The following is a 13931-nucleotide window of genomic DNA, read 5'->3' on the forward strand; positions in this document are numbered from 1 at the left end:
CTGCAGGAGCGGCTGACCCACCCACCCAGAGCTGCCGGAAGCAGCACCCAGACCCTGAGTCCTAAACACACCCAGAAGGAGACAGGGTGCCCTGCAGGAGCGGCTGACCCACCCATCCAGAGCTGCCGGAAGCAGTACCCAGACCCCGAGTCTTACACACACCCAGAAAGAGCCAGGGCGCCCTGCAGGAGCAGCTGTCCCAGAGCAGCCGGGTGCTGGGAGCATCTGGGTGCCAAAAAGTGTGCAGAAATTGTCGGGGGCATCATAAAGAGAGGAACCATGAAGGGAGGGGCAGGGGCAGCGTAAGCGTTAAATTAAAAGGTGATGGCATTGAACACAGCCCGACACACCCATGGACACACACAGGTAGGCGGTGAGCGAGGAGGAGGAGGAAAATCTCTTCCGTTCGAGGACGCTAGCAGTGCATCAGAATGACAGCCGACAGACACGGCGGGCTATGAAGACTAAGGGGAGAAGGTGGGGTTTTCTCATCTCAAAGTCTCCCCCCAGCAAACGCATCAGCCAGGGAGATCCCTTTGACGCAGATCGGGCGAGCGCCCAAGGCAAAGGAGGAAAGCAGCGCTGCTCCCGGACGGTGCCGTGTACAGGAGACGCGTGTACGGGAGACGCTCAGCAGGCCCCGCAGGTGCACAGACAGGCAGTCTCAAGTCACCCCCCATCCTGAAATCCTGGACAGGTGGCGTCTGGCAGAGGCTGACCCCTGAGCCGCAGCCGTGGCCCTCCAAAAGGGGAAGGAGCAGAGATTTACTCCCTGCCTAAATTATTCACAAGAAAAGGGAACGTGCCTCTTTAACAAGCCATCGCTTTATGAAGCAAGGTTAACAATTTCACTTGATTCAGTGGAATATTATAAACTCTCTGGGGCCCATTTGAGGACTTCTACTTCAGGCGCAAGGTGACGACTCAGCACTTTTCACATTATTTAGAGAATAAAATTAACCCTCGCAGGCCCGGGCGGCCGCCTGTCCCCGCTGGATCTGGCCGGCTCAGCGCTTTCCCATATATAATTACAAGCTGCGATCCATCATGCGGGTGCCGTGGCGCGGACACTCGGAAAGGCAGCAGTAAGCACTTCCACTAATAGAAGCAGGACCTAAATATCACTTTGATATTTTCATTTAAATTGAAACAGTTTACAATAATCAGCCATGGCCCCCATGGGAATCCTGCCACCACCCCTACAAGGTCTGGGGTTGCCCCAGCCAGACCCTGCCTCCCTGAAGGGGCTTCCCTGCCAGGCTCCAGATTGGGGAGCCGGGCCTGGCCAACCCTTGGCCTGGCAGCAGGAGGAGCTGGGGGCCGGCTCCTCCCGGGAAGTGGGCGTGAGGACTGAGGATGAGGGAGGGGATGCTTGGGGAGGGCCCGACCCACCACAGAATGCCGTGCACAGGGAGTGCGTGGCACAGCTTCTACAGGGCCCTCGCTGGGCAGGAGAGACACTGGAGCCTAGGGCTGGCATCATTGCGGGTGGACTGGGAAAGGGTTCTTGGGGTGCCTGGTGTTCTCGGCTTCACGGGGATTTCAGACCCTGAGGCAGGGCCGACACTCACAAGGTATGAGGGCTGGGTGGCAGTGGGCCCTGCTGCAGGCCCCGGGGCTCCCTCTCAAGGTGCCAGGGACTAGGGCGCATCTCCAGTCCCCCAGCTCTGGGCCATAGCTTCCCTTGCAGCCGTCTACGGGCCCCTCCCCTGCCTAAGCCAAGAGACCCCAGCCTTAGCCACCAGCAATAGGCCAGGTGCAGGAGCCCCCAGGGCAGGGAGAGCCACAGGCGTGAGAGGCTGGGGGAGAGGGGGCTTGTACCTGGGACCAGGATCACTGGGGCGGCTGAGGCCACAGTGCTTGGAGTCCTAGTGAAGTCCTTGCGGGGAGTCCTAGTGAAGCCAGGAGGGCAGATGAGGCAGAGGGGAAGGAGCCAGCTCCGCTGCTGGGAATCTCCCAGACAAGCGAGCCTGTGAGCGCCTCCACAGTGCAGGAGTCAGCCATGCCCCCAGAAGAGGCGAGTCGGAGCCATCGGCTGCAGGTGAACCTCGCAGCCCAGGGCCCCAATTCCTCACCCAGCAGTGGTGCCCCACAATGAGCTCCAGGGCCAGCTCACTCCAGCCTCACCAGCCACAGCTCAGGTGGCCCCCTCGGCTCTGCCTGGCCCACCCCTCTGTCCCAGCTGTGTGGGAGTGTCCCGTCCACCCCCTGCCTTCCTGAGGAGGCTGCTGGCCAAACATCCACCTGCAGCCCTGCCGGAACCCAGCCTCCAATATCCCCTTCATCACACTGCCACCCCAGCAACATCCCAGGGGCTGCCCCGGCCCAGGCACCACACCCGCCCCCATCCAGGGACAGCTCCCACGGCTACACAGGCTGCACCTGGAAGTCTAGGTCCTCTGCAACTCACCTTCCCACGGTTCAAACCCCACCCTGTGCTGGTGTTGTGCCACCCCGGGAAAGCTGCTGGACCTCTGAATCACCTGTGAGGTGGAGGTGATGACACTGACCACCTCAGGGCTGCAGAAGGGTCATCCAGCCACCACGGCAGGCACCCAGGAGTGAGCAGAGGGTGACCAAGCCACAGGAACCCCGCCCACTCCGGCCCCACGGACCCCTCACCTTTGCACCCAGGGGGCAGTAGCCTTTGAGGAAGTCGCTGCAGACCTCGGCCTTGCGGGACACATACACGTGACTGTAGGGGCAGTTGCTGTTGCTGCAGATGCCCTTCAGAAAGTACGAGCACACTGGCATCTGTGGGGAAGGGGGGGCAGTGAGGACCAGCGGGCAGCTATTCTCCAGGGCCCACAGACGGTCCTCCCCAAGACAGAGGTGGACATGCTGGCCGGCCGGCCGGCAGGAAGGCCAGCCACCAGGAGCTGCGGGGCAGGGAAGCTGCTGCTCAGAGTGGGCCCAGCATCCCCAGGGGAGCCGCACCCCAGCCCTCGCTCTGTGGAGAGGAAGCACACAGCAGCCTACAGCCCTGCGGCTCAGCCTCAGTGGCGCTCTCCTGCTCTGAGCCTGTCCACCATCTAGGGCAAAGGGGCGGCCAGGGCTCCCAACCACTAGCCTGTGGCCATGGCTGCCCTCAGAGCCCCTCAGGCCATGGGGCCAGTGTCTGGATGGGAGGACGAGCCACGGGCCAGCAGCCAACAGAGAGCTCCCCAGGCACCTGCCCTGTGGGCCACAGCAGTGTCCCTGGGCTCTGGGTGGGCAGGGCCATCTGGGAGCAGGCCTGGTGTGCAGGCCAGCACTATGGGGGCTGAGGCCTGTCAGCAGGAGGGTCCAGCAGCCCTCCTCCCCAGCACAGGGCCGCTGGCTACAGTCAGGGCTTGCTGTCACCACCTGGGCTGTGAGACGGAAGAGATGCGCTGTCCCCCCATCTGGGGAAGCTGAGGCCTGAGGAGCACTGGCGGGGCTAGGGCCACCCAGAGAGGGAAGCAGGGGCCTCCTGCCATCTCCAGGAGACACCTCCCTGCCCCTCATGGGCCACCACGGGCTCCTCCCGGGCTGCCTGGGTGTCCAGAACGGGGATGTCCTGCCTCAGCATGGAGCCCCCACAGAGCCCCTACCGGCACCCCGGGGTCTCTAGCCACTCCCCTGGCTATTCCTGTTCCCTCCAATGGCCTCTGCAGAGCACAGCCCCATCCCCCCTCCAGGGCCAGACCACCCTCCCTGCCCCCACCCCACCCTGAGCCCCTCCCCTTCCCAGAGCCCTGGGGAAGCTGGGCAGACCCAGAGACTTTAAAAAGTCACTTTTCTGGGTGAGGTTGGAGAGGGGAGAGGAACTTGTCTAAGGCCAAGGAGGGAAGAAAGGGTCCAGAGAGCCAGCGGCCGGCCAGGGCTGAGAGGGAGGGAGAAGGCAAAGAAACAAAGGGTGATTTAACGAGCGGGAGTTTATTTCTAATTGTCTTTTAACTGAGCCGCAGAGGGGAGAGGGGCTGGGGGCCCATTTGGGGCTGGCGGTGGTGGGCTGTAGACAATTCCCTTAATGTGGTTTTTGATATAGAGCCCAAATTAGCTCTAATAAAAAGGGATGATAAAGCCAAATCTCCACCAAACGGAGCTCCTCCTGGCTGTCAGAGTGGGGCTGTTATCAAGAGGAAACTGCGTTCTCATTTCAATTAACCTTGTTTGCACCCTGCCACGTCCACACAAATAACAATAACATTAATTCAGGGCACTGGTGCGGGGCGTCCACATTAGACAGCTTGGAATGTGCTCCGGCTTTGGAGCTGGGAGCTAATGAACCCGAAACTCGACGTGAATTTCCAAATTGCTCACAACAGAGTTCCGAAGCTCTATTAGGGAGAAAAATGCTGATTCTTTTCAAGTTCCTCAAGGGGAAAAGCTGTTGCAGCAGCAGCACCCCGGCCCGATGCTGCCTCCCTCACCCGAGGCAGCCGCCATTCCACTGGCATCCCGTGACCACACCGCGGCCGAGTCCAGGGCATAGGGGCTACGTGTGTCCCTGCCAGACTGACCCCTGACCCTGGCCCCAGAGCTCTCTTGCTTCTTCCCAGCCGGGACCCACCTTGGCTCCAGGTGAGTCTGTGGGGTTTTGGGCGGCAGGAACACCCGCATGGGCCAGGAGCCTTGCTGTGCACATGTCCAGCCCCTCCCTCCCGCCCTCTGCTCAGGCAGCCTCCCCTTGAGTCCCTCACACACAGCTTCCCCCGCCCTGAGGCCTCAGCCCTGGGTCCACAGGGCCACCTGTAAAGCCAGCTTCCCCTGGGCATGTGTATGGGGGGTCTGGGGATCTGGTGAGGCCTGCTGGTGCCAGAAGGGAAAAGGGACCCCGACATGTGGTTAGGGGGGACCCATCAGCACCGCTTTGGCGGGAAGAGGGAGCCTGGCGGCACGGCCCACAGCGGGGTGGAGGCAGCACGGCGGAGGCAGCACGGCAGCCTCTAAGGACACCAGGGCCGGGATCTGCATGTCCTAAGCCCAGGGAATGCAGTGGGCACCATCTACCTGGGGGCCGGGCGGCCGAGGCCCCAGAGAAATGTGAATGGGAGCAGGGCTGCCAGTGCCACACTCACCTTCTCCTTGGACACATGGTGTGAGAAGGGGCAGGTCCCATCCGTCTTCTTGCAGGTGCCCCGGACAAACCTGCAGCACCAGGAGAGAAGGGTGTGAGGAGGGGCCGCAGGGACCGAGAGCAGGGCCTGCTCAGAACCTCCCCCGGCCCCGCGGTGAGGGCAGGAGGGCACCTGGTGCACACGGCCACCTTCTCAGGGTCGTGGATGTAGGGGCAGCGCTCGCCGCGGTTGCACCTGCCGAAGCGGTTGTAGTACATGCAGAACTCCTTCTTCTTCTCCCTCCGCTGCCGCGCCTGGCGGATGATGGCCAGGCTGCGCTGCACGGCCCGGCTGCGGACAGGGAGAGACGGGCGTGAGCCCGAGGGCGAGCAGGGAGCCCGCCCACTGCCCAGCCCGAAGGAAGTACCTGGCCAGGGAACGGCTACAGCTGCCTGCAGGGTCCAGTCGGCCTGTGGGGAGAAAGGCCTGAGTCACAGCGGGCCAGGGCCTGGCCTGCACATCCTTTCCCTGCTGAGCCCTTAGCCAAGGCCCTCCGGGGTCCCAGCACTCAGCTCAGACACAGCCTCCCCTCCCCACAGTGGGTCAGAGGCCCTCCTGGGCCCTGCCAGGCCCCACTGGGGACACTGCACTGAGGGTGGGGAGCTGCTGGGCCTGGTGTCTGGCTCCTCTCCAGGGCAGGGGCTGGGCAGGGCTCCTGTCCATGCCCTCAGAGCTGGCAAAGCCAGGCAGCACCTGTGGAGGGCTCAGTCACGTGGGCTGGTGCTGCCTGTCTGCTCCTGCTGCCTCTCTGGAGAGGCACCCCAGGCCCATACTCTGCTGCCTGGACCTCCCCTGCTGGCTTTCTCATGTCCCTGGGTGCCCACCCTGGGCCAAGGCAGTGACTGGACCATGGACACTGCTCCTGGCTCTCTCCTCAGCCCTGGCCACAGGGAACCTGCCCTGTAAATAGCACAGCCACTAACACCACCACCTCCCTCTCCAGGGCCTGGCCCAGGGCCTGTGGGGGCCCTGTGGGGTTGCTGACCAGGGCATGAATATGGCCCATGGGCACCTGTGACCAGGCCTTTTAGGAGCAAGAGCAGTTTCTGATTTTTAGAGGGTTGTAAAACCAAAACTAAAGAAATGCAGCAGAGAAGGTGCTGGGGCAAAGCCTGGTCAGTGGCGGCTTCTGCCCACCGCAGCTGTGGGCGCCTGGGGAAGGGATCTGTCCCCGAGGCCCTGGCTGGCCCTGGCAGATCCTGGCGGTGCCTGCTGCTCTAAATTTTGGAGGTGCCTCATCAGATGCTCCTCGAGCATAAGGACCACCCCAGCCTTTCTGAAATTGCACACCACAGCCTGAGGGGGTAGCGCTGGCGGGAAGGGAATGGACCTTGGGGCTGGCCACCGTTGAGCAATGCGAGGCCTGAGAGCCAAGGGGAAGAGGCAGGGAGGGGGCCCTGAGTGCCGGAGGAGGGTCTGCTCTGGTGGCACAGCCCTGCCTGCCTTTTACAGACAGAGGTCACCCCCAGGATCACGGGGCGGGCAGGGCAGGACAAGCCTGCTGAGGGCAGCTTTCCCGGGTTCCTCAAATACACACATGACCCTGTCCAGACCAGATCCGATTTCCTACAGGGCAAATGCTGAAATAGACACTGTGGTTAAGAGGCAGGGGTGACATCACTCAGAAATTCTAGGAACCTGAGGTGGTGGCAAAGCCATCCTGGTTTAAAAAGGGATGTCCCACAGCTGCCCCGCCCTGCCCCACTGTGAGCACCAGAGAGCAGCCTTGTCTTCACTCTCGCAGGTTGCCCAGTGCCACAGGCTCCCGCCCGAGGACCCAAGGCTTCCGTTCCTTTGCACCCCCAGGCTGGAGCTCCCACACTCCTCACTTTGTGCTTTGCATCCAGCCCCGCCCTGGCTGACTGGGGTCGGTGGTGCTGCTGCCCTTTGCCCTCTGGGACCCTGAGTACTGCCCCGCTCTCGGTCCATCTCAAGTTTCAAAGGGCAGCTCCAGAGCTAAGTGGAGGACTTGGCTGGGGCAGAAGCAGAAGCAAGTAATGGTGCCTGGGGGCAGGAAGGCAGAAACCTGGGGGGTGGGGAGGCCAAGGGCAAAGGGAGGGTGATGAGGGTCTTGGTGTTGGGGGCTAATATGGGAGGGGCTCTCGGGCTGGGACAGGATGCTTGTCCTCGAGTGGGCAGCAGGCCCCCACCCAGGCAGCACAGTGTGGTGAGGGACAGGCAACTTGGCGGCCTGTCTGCGGTGCTGGTTCCCGAGCTCTCACCCAGCTGCCGGTGACAGCATGGCGCCATCTGCTCCCAGCCAGGGACATGCTGGAGTCACGCGCCTGCCTGGCAGGACCGGGGTTCGGGGCTGTTACTTCCCTTTCCACTCTGCTCTCTTTAAAAAAACACCAGCATGAGGCTCACGGCAGGAGTTCTGAGAAGAACAGGAGGCACTTTTTCAAATGCTTTGCAGTGTTAAAAAATGCACATAAAGTAGCTGGCTGGAAAAGTGGCAAGGGCTGCCTGAGAGGTGCTAAAAAGTTCAACTGAATAACCCCCAGCAACTCGACAGCAGAAGGTGCCATGCACCTTCACTTCCCCAGGACCTTCCTAGAATAGACATGGCCCCCGCCAGCCCCACCCCCCACTCAGTGCCCCAGTGCCGCTCTGGGCTGGGCTCCTTCTGACATCGGGCACTGCTGATGTCAGGCTATGCAGGGCAAGTGGGATGGGGGCCTGTGGTCAGGGCTTCCTCGGCACCTCCAGCCCGTTCCGGCCAGCACCCCTTGGATGGCTGCTGCCTGGCCCAAGGGACAACATCCATGACAAGCAGGGCACGCAGGCAGCCCCAACCCCCAGGCCGGCCCTCTCCCAGGAAGTCAGGCAGAGCTGCACCAAGCCCTGGTCTGCTCAGAGCATGCCCACCAGGTCCTCCAGGGCACATCCATCTGCCTCATGGAAGCTACACCCTTGGCAGGAGGTGGCCAGCAGCAGAGGACGCCCCAGGAGAGGCGATGTGGGGGTATGCGGATAGGGCCTTCCTCATCATCCCAGGGAGGTCAGATAGGGCCTTCCTCATCATCCCAGGGAGGTCGGATAGGGCCTTCCTCATCATCCCAGGGAGGTCGGATAGGGCCTTCCTCATCATCCCAGGGAGGTCGGATAGGGCCTTCCTCATCACCCCAGGGAGGTTGGGCAGGTGACGAGCAGGGGAGGTGTAGAGGTGTGCAGAGGTGCACAGAGGCCCCACGTGCCAGGAACACTGAGCAGCTGGCCAGCAGCAGAGAGGGCCACAGCCACAGGTGCCTCACTCTGGCCTGGGGGTTTTGGGGACACAGAACCAGCCAAAGCCAGGCCTGTGGCCTGAGACAGCCCCCCCACAGGAACCATCAGGCTCTTGGTGGCCACACATGGGCCCTGCCCATTGGGTACTCACACTAGAGTATGTAGGGAGGGGCCCTGGAGCTCAGCCCTTCAGGTGGCAGGCAGACCAGGAGGAAGGGCTGGGCTTCAGGGAGTAGGGAAGCTAGGGTAGAAGCCACGCTATCCTCTGCCATCAGGGGCCCAGAGCCCGGGGGTCAGCCAGGACAGCACCCCCACCCCTTCCAAGAAGGCTATACTTTTTTGTTGAAGTCAAATTTCTGCTGACACTAGGGTAGAAAATTTATTTCTTTAACTATTATTCCTCTAAGTGGGCCGATCAGCGGTATCCCACAGCCGGGAGCCATCTACCTTCCTCACGGTGAGGCGGGACTGGTGGGGGCCCAGGCAGCTGGAGCAGTGGCTTTGCCTGCCAACCCGAAGGGCAGGTATGGGCTCCCTGGGTGCTGCACAGCCTCAGGACTGCCACAGTCGCCACCAAGGCTGGCCAGCAGGACACCGGCAGCCCTAGCCCTACCTGACAGCAGGTGAGACCTTCCCAGGGACAGAGGTGCGAACAAGGAGGCCCCGGGACCACTGCCCACCCTAGCTGACACTGGCCTCAGTGCACCAGGTCCTCCTTGCTTGCATTGCTGAAGCTGACCAAGGGAGCTCTGGGTTGCTGCTAGTGCAGGGGTGAGATGGGCCCAGAAGGGCTAGGGGGACCAGGGCTCTCTGATGTCAGGGGCTCTGCGCCCGCCGGGACTCTGCCATGTGTGTAAACGGGAAGGCGAGATTCTGCGGAGCTCAGCACTTGGCACTGGAGGGGAGACGCCGCAGCAGCGCCGCAGCCTCCCAGGGAGGAGTGTGGCGGCCCCTCCCTCTCCTCCCCACTGCTGAGTGGCCCGCCATACACTCCCTCCTTCCCAGAGCTCAGACCCTGCACCGTCCGAGTGGTGGGCACCGTGTTTAGGGGGGCCAAGTGCAAGCCTGCCACCTGCCTGCTGTCCGCCACAGGCGTCTCGTGGACACTGAGGGATGGGAGGAGCCGGGCCACCAGGTACACCTTCCCCCACAGGCCTACCCAGCCCAACACACATGGGCTGCAGGATCCCAGCGAGGGCTGAGACAACCCAAGGACCCCGCTGAGGGCTGAGACGGACCCAAGCCACAAGCCCCTCCGTGGGTCCCACAAGTGCATGATGTGTGAGCCTGAAGATGGGGAGAGAGTCCCAAGGACACAACCGACCCAGTGCGAAGAGGCGGGGCCAGCCTTGGCGCTGTGCAGGGAGTGGGAAGTGGCTGCTGCCATGGGGGCCGCTCCCTGAGTGGGTGGGTCCCTGGAATGGGCTCTGGCTCTAGAAAGGACAGTGGGCATCCCCTCCCAAACTCCAGCTTTTACAGAGCAGGGCAGGGCCTACCGACTGACTGCCTGTCCTGGCCACCTGGGGCTCTCGGGGACATCAGGACGTCATGGTCTCCATGGCTGCTGTCTTGGCCCTTAACCAGCAACCTCAGTCAGTATTATCATCATTACTACCAGGAGCTTTCTGAATGGGGTGCAGTGGTGCCAGGCAGATGACCCCGCCCCGCCGGCTGTGCACAGGGTCCGGCGATGCCTGGTAATGCCCTGCACGCTCCCGCCCAGGCCTCCACATGGCCGCCTGGGGATGTGCTTGCTGCTCCCATCCCTCCTGGCCTCCTCTCAGATTTTAGTTCATGAGAAAAGCCTCCCTGACCGCCTGACTGGACACAAGTCTGTGTACGTACAACCTCTGGACCCCAGAAATCCTCACTTGTGTTCGGCCTGTACCCCCGCTGCACTAGGACATCAGAGGCAGCATCTGTGGAAGGCTCAGGGCACGCTCCCACCCAGGCAGGCAGGTGAGGGCTTGGGGTGCCCTTCCGTGGGTAGAGGGATCAGCCCAGCTGCTCTGCCCACTGCCTCCAGGACCAGAGCGGAAAGCCAGTGCGGGGACTGCACCTGCAGGGTCAGTGCACTCAGGACCACGCCAGCTAACGTGGGGCTTGGCCTGTGCCAAGCAGTGAGGCTGGCTTCCAGAGCCGTGGGCAAGCAGCCCCGGGGGAAGGTGGGACCAGCCGGCATGAGCAGAGAGAGGCCACCTCTTGGCTTCATCCCAGGGGGCCAAGCACAGTGTCTTCAGAGCACCTGCTGCCGGCCCAAGGAGCTCCTCTGCTCAGGCTCCCTGTGGGCCACATGGCTAGTGGCTGCTGGATGCCACAGGCAGCTGGGACCTGCCGTGCAAGAGACTGGGCATGGGCTTCTGTTCACTCAGGGAGGCGCCTGCTGGAGAGGAACCTGAGGCTGCTGCCCTCCATGATACCAACGGCTGTGTGTAGAGCCCCAGGGACCACCAAGTTCTGGGGTCACAGGTACCCAGAGCAGGCCTTGCTGGGTGACAGGAGGACCTGTCCCCTGACCCATGGCAGCATCCCCCAGAGGCAGAGCCTCACCAAGGCCCCCATGTTCTGGGCCAGCTGCTGCACTGATCACCAGGGTGAAGAAAAGATGAGGCCACGTGCACAGATCACATGGCCTAGTCCCTCAAGGCACATGCAGGAGTCACACAATGCCTAGGTGGGGACCCAGGGCTTTTCACCAGATGCTCAGCGAGCGGGGGCTTATTCCTGCTCAGTTCACTGGGCCCCCCAGCACCGGCCATCAACTACAGGCATGGGCACAAGCACTGGCCAGCCAGTGTGGCTCGGAGAGCCCTGTGAGGCAGGTGCCAGGGCCCCCATGCTGCTCCTTGGGAACACGTGCCCAGCGACCCAGCCTGGGAAACAGCCCAGAAGCCCCTAGAGCCCAGAGATGGACGCTAGGAGCAGAGCATCCTGGCAGCCCGTGAGGCTGGCTTCCAGGGAGGCAGGGCGGCCATCTCCCTGAAGCTGCCAGCCACACCTACAGCCCTGCAGAGCCATGGGCAAGCAGCCCCAAGGTGTGGGCTCAGGGCCTGGCATAGGGCTGGCTTCCGGGGAGAGATGCTCCTTGCCTCTCCTCTGACCCCCGCAGACCCTGCCCTTGGAGTCTACCTCCTCCAGGTGCTGAACCCGTCCTCCCTCCAGGCCCCAGGTGGGTTGGGGAGCTGGCACTGCCCAGCATCCGCAACCTCAACACCACTTGCAATCTCCCCACGTTTTTTTTTTTTGATGGACAAGAAGGGGTAAAATTGGACTGAAACCAAAATATTTTTCTAGTTAATTTGTAGGATAAGTGAATCCAAAGCATTTCCTTCTCCTGAGCCTGTTTCCCTGGGCTGGGAGGGTGCGAGGCGGCGGCGCCAGCTGCCTCCAGACACAGTTGTCGAGGCGTTGCCAATGTGATTACGGGCACCGCGCCCCAGGTGTGCGCTCGCCCGGGCGTGTTTACCGTACCTGGCCTCATCCTTTGTCCAAAAGTGAAACACGGCGCTAGTGAGCAACCCTCCCCCACCCCACGGAAAATCAGGGGCCGCTCAGCCAGGCGAGCCGGTTGCCACTCCAGGGCCCTTCCTGCGGGATGGCAGAGAAAGGCCTCCTGGCACCCTCCAATCTCCGGCTGCCCTGTCCCTCTCACTAGGGATGGCTATGAAGGCGCTGGGTGTATGAAGAGTGAAATTAACTCCCAGGTTGGGACGTGACCCATTTGGGGATGCCTGTTTGGACTGGCTCCCGGGAAGCATGAGGCTCCTGACCACCTCCCCAAGACAGGGGCCTGAGCCAAGGCCTGGAGTAGCCATGGCATGTCGGAGGTTAGGGGTCTGGACTGCAGTGCCCACCACACACTGGTTGGACGGTGTCATCCCCCAGCGCCCCCACCCCACCTCTCACCTGTGCGGAGGAGGGGCCTGCTGCTGGCATCACCAGGCTGGCCGGAGGTCTTGGAGAGCTTGTTGGCAGACACTTTGTAGAGGACCCCTCCGATGCAGCGGTAGCCTCTGCTCCGCCACCGAGGGGAGCCTGGTTGTGCTTTCCCACCCCCGCTGGCAACTGGACGCAGGCGGTTCAGCACCAGGGACCTGCAGAGACAGGAAACGCCTGTCAAACCTCGCCCCCAAGGCAGATTACAGCTCTGGAGGTCAGTGCCAGGGGCCAAGCCCAGGCCGGCCTCCCAAGGGGGACAGCAGCACTCACAGTGGGTACACACTGCAGCTGGGGCGACCACGGACCACTGGCCCAGCTGCCAAGAGACCTCTGTCCCCCACCCACCCCCAACCTTCGCAGCTGGGCAACCACAGGCCATCAGCCCAGCTGCCAAGAGACCTCTGTCCCCCTCTGGTCCCTAACCCCCACATCAAGGACATTTTGGCTGTCATCAGGGAATGCTGACAAGGAGTCCCAGGAGATTGTGCCCCCAACCCCACTCATGAGGTTGGGAACTCATGAGCCCTTAAGAGCCACGGTGAGGGAGCAGCATCCTCCTCCAGTGCACACCTCTCCCGTGGATGTAACTACCCTGGGCCCTGACCATCTGGCTGTGTACTGTGGGATAAGGGTCCCTGGGGCTGCAGGGCAGAGGGGCTGCAAGGTGTCCACGTGTTGATGAGAAGCACAAATGGCCCTTGGCACCTGGGCTGAGGCTCCCCTTGAGTCTGCTTCAAGTCTGGGGCTGTTTCTACCAACGAGGCCCTGGCACATGCCATCCTGGCCTTCAGGACCACAGACACCATAGGGTCAGCAGGCTGCCCTGCCTCTCCTCCCCTCCACCTGTCCTGCCTCCCCTTCACCCACAGCTCAGAGAGTCCTGCACTGAGCGTGCACAGAGGCAGCCTCACAGACCCCCAGCCAGGCAGGCTGTTTGCAGAAACACTGGTGTTGCCTCAAGTCCAAGGGCTGAAGAGGCCGGAACGGTCCCTGGAATTAGCTGAGCCAATGACCCCAGTTAGAGGAGGAGACCGAGGCCAATGGACCCTGAGCCCTGCCAGCCCCCACTCCTGCCAGATACCCCACAGCTCCTGGGGAAGCCCGGGGACAGAGCAAGACAGGAGGGGCCTGAGCTGTACTCCAGAGGCATCTCCCTGAAGCTGCCAGCCACGCCTACATCCCTGCAGAGCCAAGGGCAAGCAGCCCCAAGGTGGGGGCTCAGGGTCTGGCATAGCCTTCTGCAGGGCATGGGCTGCCAGGGTACATTTCGGCAGTGATTTGCTCATGCAAATTGAGCTTCATTCCAAATTAGCTCACACTATGCTCGGGCTGCCATGATCTGTGAGGTGGATACCATGCCCTTCAGTAATCTGGGCAGGCGTGTGCTGGGCCATCCCTCCCCAGTAGCCATGAGTAGACAGGCGGCAGAGGGGCCAGCAAAGTGGGAGGCATGGGTGGACAGGTTAGGCCTGGCGCTGGGCTGTGCCCTGCTCTACGCGCCCTGTGCCACATGTGTCCCCTTGGCCTTGTAGCTGCCACAGGCCCCTCTGCTGTGGAATACACGGCCCCAGCCCTGCCACAGCTGCACAGGCCCCTCTGCTGTGGAATACACGGCCCCAGCCCTGCCACAGCTGCACAGGCCCCTCTGCTGTGGAGTACACGGCCCCAACCCTGCCACAGCTG

At 62.3% G+C, this 13931-nt stretch overlaps 1 protein-coding gene across 3 annotated transcripts in view; it reads right to left on the minus strand.

Moving 5' to 3' along the window:
* ZC3H3 (zinc finger CCCH-type containing 3) overlaps positions 1-13931 on the minus strand; it is a 97891-nt gene that overhangs the window by 20149 nt on the left and 63811 nt on the right. For all 3 annotated transcript variants that reach the window (XR_005197265.1, XM_017511523.2, XM_017511522.2), the window contains exons 5-9: positions 12216-12403; positions 5449-5491; positions 5214-5372; positions 5043-5112; positions 2623-2754 (exon numbers count right to left, since the gene is read on the minus strand). Coding sequence is in view for 2 of the 3 variants with exons in the window: in XM_017511523.2 (XP_017367012.1) it covers positions 2623-2754; positions 5043-5112; positions 5214-5372; positions 5449-5491; positions 12216-12403 (592 nt within the window). In the remaining variant the exon portion in view is untranslated. The remainder of the gene's footprint in view (positions 1-2622; positions 2755-5042; positions 5113-5213; positions 5373-5448; positions 5492-12215; positions 12404-13931) is intronic.

This window comes from Cebus imitator, unplaced genomic scaffold (assembly GCF_001604975.1).
Source record: "Cebus imitator isolate Cc_AM_T3 unplaced genomic scaffold, Cebus_imitator-1.0 Scaffold449, whole genome shotgun sequence".
NCBI lineage: Eukaryota > Metazoa > Chordata > Mammalia > Primates > Cebidae > Cebus > Cebus imitator.